The following is a 12,632-nucleotide window of genomic DNA, read 5'->3' as shown; positions in this document are numbered from 1 at the left end:
TGAAAGGGGGCTAGAAGGAAAAAGTAATTCAGAAATAGAACAACTGCACTAAAAAGTTTTAAAGCTAAAAAGTTCAGAGTGCTTCATAATTTATTGGTTAAATTTAGACATTTTCCACTTGGATTCCTGAAACGAAAATTCAGCGCAATTTCTCTGGCACTAAACCGTGCAGTTCTAGCTTACTAATGACACCAAGTATAGAAAGAACACGGTGCTTGGGAGGCCCTGGGTTCTATTTCTAACAATATTCCTCTGAGACACTGGTCATGCTGGTTAACCAGTGCACTCTGCATGCCAAAGAGCAGAGGAACGGGAGCAATTCCCGCTCTGTCTATGCTCTCTCTGAAACCTTCCTTCTGGTTCAACAGAGAGTCAAGCTTTCTATCTTCCACCAAGAACAGTTCACAAGTCTTTCAATTTTTCAATCATACATTTGACGTGCTCCATTATTTATTAACTATCAACTTTTTCCTTCAAATCAACCGGAGTTCGTGGTTGCGAAGCAAGGATGTAGATGCTGGTTATCTGCTTCTGATGCTGACTCTACTCATTTCTTGGTGCTCCCCAGGAACTGTCAACAGTGACGGCCTAATAAAGGTAGTTAGTTCACAGATATCCTCAGGCCTCTTCTTATCTAACCACTTCCCAAAGTCTTTCAAGGGATTTGTTCCGAAAGCAGCAGCAGGAGAGAAAGACCAGTCTACTGGAGGTTGAAAGGCCTAGCTGTGCCCTGCAGTTCTGCCACTGATGACCAGAGTTCCCTCATGGGAACAATAATCCTCTTTTAATTAGATGATACAGGACGAAGAGCTCAGCATTGTTCTGGAAAAGAGACGTTTAAACCTGTTTTTTGTGTTGTTTGGTTTTTTTGCCTACTTAATGGAGCCAAATTGTTATGATGTTAATTTTTTTTTTTTTTTTTTTTTTTTTTTGCTCCGCCTGTGGCATGGGGAAGTTCCTGGGCCAGGGATCCAACCTGTACCACAGCAGTGACAATGCTAGATCTTTAACCCGCTGCACCATGAGTGAACTCCAAGAGTTTGAATTTAGTACAATTTTCTTTAATCTACCTGCTTTCAGAGGAAATTTGAAAAAAGTCACTATTTTTATATTAATTTTATCTTACCTGGTAATAAGAGTATAATAACATATTATATATAATTATATTATTATTATTATAAACAATTGGTTCTCATAAGTATTAACACACGCCAGGCACAAAACGAGGCATTTTTCATATGACCATTCATCAATACTCACATTAACACACACCCCCTATTTCCCACCCCAGGTAAGTAGCATTTTATAGATGGAGCCACTGAGGTTTCCTGAGGTGAAACAGCTTGCCCAAAATATTGCAGAGGAAAGCAGAATAGCCAGAATTCAAACTCAGATCCAGGTATTCGAAAGCTTGTGTTCTTTTTTTTTTTTTATTATTATTTCCCACTGTACAGCAAGGGGGTCAGGTCATCCTTAGATGTATACATTGCAGTTACAGTTTTTTCCCCCACCCTTTCTTCTGTTGCGACATGAGTATCTAGACATAGTTCTCAATGCTATTCAGCAGGATCTCCTTGTAAATCTATTCTAAGTTGTGTCTGATAAACCCAAGCTCCCGATCCCTCCCACTCCCTCCCCCTCCCATCAGGCAACCACAAGTCTCTTCTCCAAGTCCATGATTTTCTTTTCTGAGGAGATATTCATTTGAGCTTGTGTTCTTAAACCCACTACACCATCTGCTTGTGGAGGAAAAACACTGCTACCCTCTCTCAGCCTCCAATTCTCCCCACCTCTCCCCTGTTCCTAATTCTCTCACCCAAGCACAGCTGCATATGGCTGTGGGTTCCCGTACCACCCTGCCCGCCAGAGCATGGCCTACTGCCAATGAATTCGCGTGGTCCAATATAGCATTCTGAGAGAGCACCACTGGATCAACGACAACGAATAATAATAAATGGTATGTTCTCTGCAATTCCTTGTGTGTTTTTCCAAAACACAGACCTCACAGGAAGGAGGGCAACTGGCAGGGAAGGAACTGGATATCTGTGGGTGTGCTGGCCACGTGGCTATCAGAATAATATAGGCAGAAAGGAGAAAATGGAGAGCTTCAAGAAGATGGGCGCCTGCACGTAGGATGGGAAGTTACCCAAAGCAAAGACGGGTGCAGCAAGACCCCGGACAATTAATCCATCTCCATGTCCAACCCACTGCTTCGTCAGACAGGATGATACTTTCAGGGATGCTGAACAGCCATTAACAATTCCCTGAAGAGGAGGATCCTGGGGAAGCAGCTGGAGGCCTAACTCAGCCCCTTATGTCACCTTCAGCTGTCTGGTTAATAGGAACTATGAGAACAGTTTTCTTTATTAAAACAAAAGAGAATGGAGGGTTTTCAACAGATGATAACCTATAAATGTTACATGGGGCAAGGAGTTACCTTTTTAATTTCCCTTTCCGGGAAGTACTGAAAATGGTGACATCAACCACATCCCAGAAGACCGTCCACACCTCTGCCTCCTAAAATCCTTGCCATGGCCTGAGTTACGACTGTCCCTGAAATCGAGAGTCCTCTTAGAGCAAAAAAAGCCTCCCAAATGTTTCTAAATACGGGCTTTCTCTAAATCCAAGAGACTCAGGTGACTGCCTGCCTGAGGATCTCCTGGTATTATGCAAATCCTATTGCAGAGAAAGTAAGAATCAACCCTCTCCCTTTTGGAATCACCATGGAAAGCCACAAGGCACTGGAGGTGGGTGGGAGGAGAACCCTGAACTCCATGATGCTGGGGTTTGGTCATTTTGTCTCACCTAATATAAGAAGTCTTAAAGTCACCAGGACCCAATGAAGACAACTTACGATGATGTCTTGTCTGGTTTTGAAAGTGCTGATATAGTGGCTGTAGTGGCTGTCGTCCATCTGCCGCAGGATGGCAATCATGCAGGCAACAAAACTCCCCTGGAAGGAGAGAGAAAACACAAATGCACCTCCTCAGATCACCAACAGACGCCTATTGGTTTTTCCCCATTCAATCAACCACACAGGGACCTCACCACGCTGGCAACACATTGCATTCTCAAGGTCCAAAGGCAGAGCTTTGCTGCTTCTGCTCAAACAAGCTCCTTCCAGGTTCGAGTTAGGGAGTGTGGAGAGCTTCGCTCACCCTGTAAACAGCTACGATTGCTGAAAGCCCACAGGGGAGGGGATACTGAGCCTACGATCTCAGTGAGATGACTAGTTAAGCTATAATAACTCATAGACTTGGAGCTGCTTGATAAGACAGAGGCGTAGCAGAGACATCCACAGAGAAATGTCTGAATTTTTTAGACCATTGACATAAATCTATGCTTGGAGGCAAGCAAAGAGGACAAAGAGAGGTAGCAAAACTGAGAGTGGAGGAGCGAGGGAGAGGGTAGGAAGAGAGAGCTCCCTGCTGGATGACTTCAGTGTCCTTTCTCCAGCTCTCAGACCCTTTAGCATGCATTCCCAGTAGGTTACGCCATGTAACTGTAGACCTGGTGTGACAACGTATTGGGTGGCTGATGAATACCATCGTTTCTTTCTGAGGTCAGGAGTTACATATGCAAGTTGCTTCCCCCTAATCCAACCACACTGGAATCATAAACTTAATTTCCTAGCCAGCGAGCTACCGAGGGTAGTATCCATCTGTATTCATATATTTATGAAAACAACACAAATTTCAATGAATTTGGCATAGAGGAGATGAAAATACAGCTGTTCTTGGGAGGGAAAGAATAACTCCCTAAACACAAAAGCAGTGAAAGACTATCCACGTACATCTCTCTCTGAATGAATGCCTTCATCTCTTTTGTTGAAAAAAGTTAATTTTTCGAACTATAAAGCAATGTAAGTTTTTTGTACTAAAGCTTTGATATATTATTGCCATGTAGTTTGTACTACCACAAGTACCTAACACTATTTGTTTCTCCAGGCCCCTGGAGTTTTATTTAATCTCATTTTTGGTTAATATGAACTCCCTTTGTTCTGAATGACACATTTTATCCATGTTTGTTATCCATATGGCCATTTATTTTTTTCATTTTGATGTACCCTTACACTCTCTGCTCATTTTTTTTTTTTTTGTCTTTTGAGGGCCGCACCCGTGGTATATGGAGGTTCCCAGGCTAGGGGTCTAATCAGAGCTGTAACCACCGGCCTACGCCAGAGCCACAGCAATGCAGGATCCGAGCCGTGTCTGCCACCTACACTACAGCTCATGGCAACGCCAGATCCTTAACCCACTGAGCAAGGCCAGGGATTGAACCTGCAACCTCATGGTCCCTTCGGATTCGTTAACCACTGAGCCACGATGGGAACGTCACACTTACTACAAATTTTACAAATAATTTTTACCGCCAGCTACAGTTCCAAGTTGACCTCTAGCCTGGGAACTTCCATACACCATGGATGCAGCCCCAAAAAGAAAAAAAAAAAAAAAAAAAACGAAAAAAAGTGTATGCTCATTTATATTTTCTTCTAGGTGCTTACAATTTAATTTTTAACATTTAACCCTTCATTCTATCTGAAATTTATTTTGTGGACACAGCATGAAATGAAATGAGTCAAACTTTTTCTATAACTGTTCATGTATTTTCCAAATAACATTAAACATCTTCACTTTCCCTATGGAAAGGTAAAAAAATTTTCCTATGTTGTAAAGGCTCCTTTTATTTTCAGTTTATTTTATTTTAGTCTTTTGTCTTTTTAGGGCCGCATCTGTGGCATATGGAGCTTCCCAGGCTAGGAGTTGAATTGGAGCTACAGCTGCCAGCCTACACCACAGTCACAGCAACACCAGATCTGAGCCACATCTGCAACCTACACCACAGCTAACGGCAACGCCAGATCATTAACCTAACGGATCAAGGCCAGGATTGAACCTGCAACCTCATGGTTCCTAGTTGGATTCATTTCCGCTGTGCCTCAACAGGAACTCCCTAAAGTCTTTTAAAGTCTACCTGTTCTGGAGTTCCCGTCGTGGCACAGTGGTCAACGAATCCAACTAAGAACCATGAGGCTGTGGGTTTAATCCCTGGCCTTGCTGAGTGGGTTAAGGATTCGGCATTGCCGTGGCTCTGGCGTAGGCCAGTGGCTACAGCTCCAATTAAACCCCTAGCCTGGGAATCTCCAGGTGCCGCGGGAGTGGCCCTAGATAAGGCAAAAAGACAATAAATAAATAAATAAAGTCTACTTGTTCTGTTCTACTGATATATGTATTTTATTCATGAGTACATACTATGTCAATAATAGTAGCATGATATTGGAGTTCCCGTCATGGCTCAGTGGTTAACGAATATGACTAGGAACCATGAGGTTTCGGGTTCGATCCCTGGCCTTGCTCAGTGGGTTAAGAATCCAGCATTGCTGTGAGCTGTGGTGTAGGTCACAGATTCAGCTCGGATCTGGTGTTGCTGTGGCTCTGGCATAGGCTGGCGACTACAGCTCCGATTGGACTCCTAGCCTGAGAACCTCCATATGCTGCGGGAGTGGCCCAAGAAATGGCAAAAAGACAAAAAAAAAAAAAGAAAAAGGAAAAAAAATAATAGTAACATTATAATGTTGTTAAAACTAATGAGCAAGTCCTCCATATAACTTCTATTTAACTATTCAGTTATATATATCCTACATATTTACTTTACTCTCCTACCTTTGTGAGTAAATTCTTTCACAATTTCTAAATAGCTACTGCTATTACATAGAAAGGCCATAGGATATTGTTTATTTTGAAACTGGTTAAATAAACTGTTCATTATTTTTACTAATATTTCAGTTAACTCTCTTGGATTTCTTATATATGGTAGTCATTTCAGCTAAAAACAATGACAATTATGGTAATTAATTTTCCAATATTTATACTCAGTGTATTTTTTGTTTGTCTTATTACATTGGCTGGAACTTATACAAAAGTGCTAAACAAGAATGTTGAGATTTAACATCCTAATTCTCCTTTTTATGACTATCATGTAATATGTTGCCCAGTGACTATACGTTAAAAACATTTCCTTGGAATAGATGTTACATCTGTCAGATGCATTTTGGTATCTATGGAGAGAGACTTTTTCCTTTTAATGAATTGATATATTTTATTAATGAATCCTCCAATATGTAACTATTCTTAAATATCCAGAATAGATATATATAGCTTAATATATTATATATAACAATATATATATTTATTGATATATTTTAATATAGTTGGATAATCTATATATTATATAGCTTAATATATTTTATGTAATAACATACATTTATTAATATATATTCAGATATAGGTTAATTATATATTATATGATATATAGCTTAATATATTTATGTATTATATATTAATGTTATAGAACATGTTAATATATAGCTTAATATATCTATAAATTATACATTATATTAGCATATATGTACACATCTTACATATATTATACCAGTTAATATAGGTATATATTATATATGCATATACATATATATTGCATAAATTGCATGTATGACTCTGTGTGACGGTCTTCGTCTCTTTGTATGCCTTCCCTTGCTTCTTCCCTTCTGTGTTTATCTCTCTCAAGCATTCCTACTTTGCTTCTCTGGGGATTTCTGTCACTCCAGGTATCTCAGCCACGTCCACTCTCATCATCTTATTTTAGCAGAAACATGACAGAGATACTGCCAGTTTTACATTCAGATCCTTACGCGTCCCTTCAGACATACTGAGCCAAGGTTCCTGAGTCAACTTAAGGGAGACAGTAGATGATTTCACCCCTAAAGGAAGCTAAATGGGTAAATTTAAATTAAGATAGTATAGTAAGTGACAGACACAAGCCAATGTATTGTTTCCTAAACAAAGTTATCAATCTGCCTTTCTCTCTCTGTTTTTAAATACATGGCAGAAATGGCTTAGCAGTAGGGTCTTTATCTTTACTACATGATCTAATTATCTTACTACATGATCTAAGTTGTAAATAGAGCATGTTCTGGATCCCCTTGAGGGTAATCTAGCAGAAAGACAGCATTTGACGTGCAATCACTCCTCTATATTCTCATTTGGATCAGTTCTATCACTCATATGTGAATCTTACCAGGGAGGGTTTACACCCTAGGGTTTCTGCTCTGGCTGTTCCCTCTGCCTGGAAGGCCCATCTCCACATATCCGCAAGCCTCACTCCCTTGCCTTCCTCAAGGCTTTGTTCAAATTCTACCTCCTCGGGGGAAAAAGCCATTCCTTTTTTGTTTTTTTGTCTTTTGAGGGCCACACTCATGGCATATGGAGGTTCCCAGGCTAGGGGTCGAATCAGAGCTGCACCTGTCAGCCTACGCACAGCCACAACAATGCCAGATCCGAGTTGCATCTGTGACCTACACCACAGCTCATGGCAATGCCGGATCCTTAACCCACTGAGTGAGGCCAGGGATTGAACCCAAAACCTCATGGTTTCTAGTTGGATTTGTTTCTGCTGTGCCACAACAGGAACTCTGAAAAAGCCATTCTTTTTTTTTTTTTTTTTTTTTGTCTTTTGTTTTGTTGTTGTTGCTATTTCTTGGGCTGCTCCCGCGGCATATGGAGGTTCCCAGGCTAGGGGTTGAATCAGAGCTGTAGCCACCGGCCTACGCCAGAGCCACAGCAACGCGGGATCCGAGCCGCGTCTGCAACCTACACCACAGCTCATGGCAACGCCGGATCGTTAACCCACTGAGCAAGGGCAGGGACCGAACCCGCAACCTCATGGTTCCTAGTCGGATTCGTTAACCACTGCGCCACGACGGGAACTCCTGAAAAAGCCATTCTTAATCACCTTACTTCAGTGTGTTACTCTTCTACCTGACTCCCCTCATCCCACTCATGTTCTTTTCCGTAGCACTGATCTCCTTTTAATACAATGTCATTTATTTTTCGTTATTGTTATTGCTAGAATGTAAGCTTCTCTAAAGTGCTGATTTTTGTCTGTCTTATTTTCTGTTCTAGTGTCTACAATAGTGCCTGGCTTACAGCAATTGCTTAATACATATTTGTTGAATAGTTTTTATTTACTAGGGCAATGTGGGATAGTTCTTCTGTGTCATCGAATTGTAGTTTTTAGTATCACAAGCACAAGATGCTTCATTTTAATGATGATACATCTTGGCCTTCCACAGTTACCTCTGCTCAATCTCACTTTTTATTTGACAATTAAGAGACATAAGAGATGGAGAATAAGAGTCTGGAGCAACACTGGTATTTCTACATGTAGTTTTTTTTTTTTTTTTTTTTTTTTTGGATGTGTTTGTGGGAGAAGGTGAGCTCCATGTCCTACTCCTCCATCACATATGGAGGTTCCCAGGCCAGGGATCCAATCGGAGCTGTAGCCACTGGCCTATGCCACAGTCACAGCAACGCCAGATCCAAGCCGCATCTGCAACCTACACCACAACTCATGGCAATGCTGGATCCTTAACCCACTGAGCAAGGCCAGGGATCGAACCCTCATCCTCATGGGTGCTAGTCGGGTTCATTAACCACTGAGCCAGGACAGGAACTCCTGAACAATGGCATTTCTAAAAGCATGTCAATCCCCAGTTCCTTAAAAGTTTCTTCTTTGAACCAAAAGGGCTGGATGGTAGGTACCAATCTAGAAGAACATTGAGGATCAGAGAAAATAGGATGCAGAGGAGAGAACTGAATTTATCAGGATGCCTCTCATGGTGACTACAGTGCACAGCTGGACACATAGCTTGGTGGGCTGCTGGGGGCTGGGCACAGCTGACAGCCTGCTGGGTTCCGCACCCAGGCTCGCCGCCTGGGGCCAAAGCCCACCTTAACCGCCTGGTGGTTGTGAAACCTTGTGGAGCTTTCTGCATGTTTCCTCATTTGAAAAATGGAGCTTGATGTGAGCTTCCAATGAGAGAGAAAATACTTAAAATAGTTTCTGGCAAACACACACACACATACATACCACTAGCTAATAGCAGTATCTACTATTATCATCACACTGGGTGGAAGTATTGGAGCCATTATTGTTCCCATTTTAATGAAGGTGGATCTGGCCACAGCATGTATACATTAAGAATTATAATTACATTGCTTGAAATAATAAATGAAATGCTGAATGCGGTCAGCTAAACGCCTCATTTTCTGCTCGCAAATGCTCATATTTCCTTTAAATAAAATATTAAGCAAATATTCAAAGAGAATTAGGTCGAATGGGTCCCAAGTTCTCAGTCTACCTAGGGTACCTGTGTATCTCAGTGGGTCTCTGCTTTAATGTATTGCAAGGAGCTTTTGTTTAAATTTCCATATTGACAAGACTCCTTAAGAATGGACACACACACTGAGCGTGATGAGGTCCTTCAAAACTCTCCCCATGCGCCTCCCTACCACCCTGTTGGATCATTTTCCCTCAGGAGAAAATGAGCATGAGATTCACTTACAGTTACAACAAAGGGTCACCCATCTGGGGAGGCTGTAAAGTTCTAGACACTCATTTCCCAAGGAGGCTGTGTCACTCAGCATGCAGTGCAGACTAGAAATTGGGATGGGTGGGGCCTGTGTGAATTTGACCTCATGACACCAGTTCCCAGAGGCGCCTGATGGGCAGATGGGATGGGACAGTGAGAAGCAGTGGTGGCCGCACGGTCCCCTGGGTGACACTCACAATGTGGGGAGACTGTCGGCTCATCCCAATGACGGTCCGGTTAATCCTTCTCAGCAGCCGTTCCATTATCAGCTGGATGTGCATCGCTGTGGGGCCCTGGGGGAAAACACAGAGACGATCACCACTCCTTCTGACTCAGCTTCCCTCCTTCTTCTCTCCCTCCCTCCTTCCTTCTTTCTTTCCTTCCTTTTTTTTTTTTTTTTTAGGGCCACACACCTGCAGCATACGGAGGTCCCAGGCTAGGGGTCGAATCGGAGCTGTAGCCACCAGCCTACACCACAGCCACAGCAACGCGGGATCCGAGGCGTGTCTGTGACCTACACCACAGCTCACGGCAACGCCCGGATCCTAACCCACTGAGCAAGGCCAGGGATCGAACCCACAACCTCATGGTTCCTAGTCGGATTCGTTAACCACTGAGCCACGACACGACCGGAACTCCAAAAGAAATTTAAATCAAGGAGATCGTTATGGACTGAAGGTTTGCATTCAAAATTCAAGTGTTGAAGCTCTAAGCTCTAACATGATAGTATTTGGAGCTGGGACTTTTGGGAGGCAGTCGGGTCATGAGGGGCCTGGGACTGGTGGGTTAGTATCCTTCTAACAGGAGACACCTGGGAGCTTGCCCTACACCAAGGAAAAGCCACACGAGGACACGGCAAGAAGGTGGCCGTCTGCTGGCCAGGAGGAGACCCTCACTGCCACCCAACCATGTAGCACCCTGACCTTGGACTTCCAGCCCCTAGAATGATGAGAAATAAATTTCTGTTGTTTAATTTACCCAATCTTCAGCATTTTGTTTTGGCTCAAGCAGACTGAGATAGGGATTTCATATCCTGACTCTTGTCATGTGTGACTATGAGCAATCATTTTACTTTGCGGAGTTTCAATATCCACAAAGGCAAGCCAAAAAAAAGTTCCCGTTACAGGAATTAGTTTGGGCGGATGTACCCAACAGTGATTCAAGAAGGTTTAGTCTTCCTTTTCCCTTCTCTCCTTTTTTGTGGTTTGACGCTATATGCCTGCAGCTCCAACTTGGCAATATTCAACTTAGCTTTTCAAAGCCTTTATCCATTCTTACTTCTGGACAGATACTCCGAAACTCCTGTTTAATGCTTCCAACAACTAGATCACTGCTCTTTATAACATTTTATTAAAATATCAAGTATTGTTAGCCCCCTTCTTCTTTTTCTTTTTTTTTTTTTTTTTGGTCTTTTTAGGGCCACATCCATGACATATGGAGGTTCTCAGGCTAGGGGTTGAATTGGAGCTGTAGCCACCAGCCTACACCACAGCCACAGCAATGCCAGATCTGAGCCACGACTATGACTACACTACAGCTCATGGCAACGCTGGATCCTTAACCCACTGAACAAGGCCAGGGATCGAACCCAAGCTTCATGGTTCCTAGTTGGATTCGTTTCTGCTGCGCCACTCCGGGAACTCCGCATCCTCTTCTTTCCTTCCTGCTTCTTACTATTTCTTTATTGCTTCTATTTCTTTGAATGAAAGTGATTCACAAAACCTGCCTCCCCAAGTGATGCTGCTTTCACCTCCAGCTACATAACCAACAGTTCCGTACTTAAACCTGCAGGTGGGGAAGGCTCATGAGGGACCTGTGTGCAGACCTCTTCTGAGCTCTTAAGAGATTCACACTCCAGCAGGGGAGCCGGGGCATGAATATAAATAAGCAAAACACCAAGATCCCACTGGAAGGTCAGCTCCACGAGGGGAGGAGGCTTGCTTCTCCTATTCACTCCCGAAGGCACGACCTCTCACAGTGCCTGGAGCATGGGAGCTATTTAAGGAGGGTTGGAAGCTGAATCCATAACTCAAAGTACAAAACCACAAGGGCCTTAAGAGAGATGCAAGGAGGGGATGAAGGGAACTAGCAGAGCAAAGGAATCTGGGCAGGACTCTGCATCATGAACAATTTCACTGAGATGCTTATGGCAGCTGGACCTGAAGACGGGGGACAATTTGAAAATACAGTTATAGGAAGAGAGGGGGGAATCCTGAACTGTAAAAAAGGAATGCATGTCAGTAATTAGAGCCTGGAGCGAACTGAGGGGATGAGAGCATTCAGGAGGACATAGAGAGTGAATTGGTACATGTAAAAATGTTTATGGTGGGGGGGAAATACATAACATCACCGTCACCAAAAAGGTATTGACCTGGTTACATTAATAGAGTGCTAGGATGGTAATTTTGAATGCCTCTGCTCATTACAGAGAATATTATTGCAAAGACCAAAGAAGACCTTTTAAAAGCCAATGAAATCTCTTAGCACAGTATACATACACTCATTCAAGTCATTTCCGAAGAGCCCTTCTGTGTGGTAAGAAGGTAGGTGGAGAGACTACACATGTCCACTGTGGGACCGTGGGTTAAGAATCCAACTACAGCAGCTCAGGTCACCGCAGAGGTGTGGGTTTGATTCCCAGCCCGGCACAGTGAGTTAAAGAATCAGGTGTTACTGCAGCTATAGCACAGGTCTCAGCTGTGGCTCGGATTCAATCCCTGGCCTGAGGGAACTTCCATATGCCATGGGTGCAGCCATAAAAAAAACCCCAAAAACAACAAGACAAAAATAGGATCACATATGGAAGAGACCTAACGGGTCACCTGAGCAATTCCTCACATTATTGACTAGAAAACTGAAGCACTGGTGTTCCCGTCATGGCTCAGTGGTTAACGACTCTGACTAGGAACCACGAGATTTCGGGTTCAATCTAGGGCCTTGCTCAGTGGGTTAAGGATCTGGCATTGCCATGAGCTGTGGTGTAGATTGCAGACACAGCTTGGATCCCGTGTTGCTGTGGCTGTGGCGTAGGGCAGCGGCTACAGCTCCGATTAGACACCTAGCCTGGGAACCTCCATATGCCACAGGCACGGCCCTAAAAAGACAAAAAAAAAAAAGGGAAAAAAGAAAAGAAAATTGAAGCACCATGAGATGTGTTTAAGGACAACAGCTATAGGGTGGTATTATTTGGGCAAGAAACCAA

General features: G+C 43.1%; 1 protein-coding gene across 1 annotated transcript in view; it reads right to left on the bottom strand.

Annotated features, from left to right (window-relative positions):
* DOCK5 (dedicator of cytokinesis 5) overlaps window positions 1-12,632 on the bottom strand; it is a 241,436-nt gene that overhangs the window by 63,742 nt on the left and 165,062 nt on the right. Inside the window, 2 exon segments of the mRNA XM_021073736.1 lie at window positions 2,855-2,953; window positions 9,628-9,723. Coding sequence (XP_020929395.1) covers window positions 2,855-2,953; window positions 9,628-9,723 — 195 coding nt within the window.

Source organism: Sus scrofa, chromosome 14, assembly GCF_000003025.6.
Source record: "Sus scrofa isolate TJ Tabasco breed Duroc chromosome 14, Sscrofa11.1, whole genome shotgun sequence".
Taxonomy (NCBI): domain Eukaryota; kingdom Metazoa; phylum Chordata; class Mammalia; order Artiodactyla; family Suidae; genus Sus; species Sus scrofa.
Note: the sequence above shows the minus strand (reverse complement) of the source record. Positions and strands in the feature narration are given on the sequence as shown.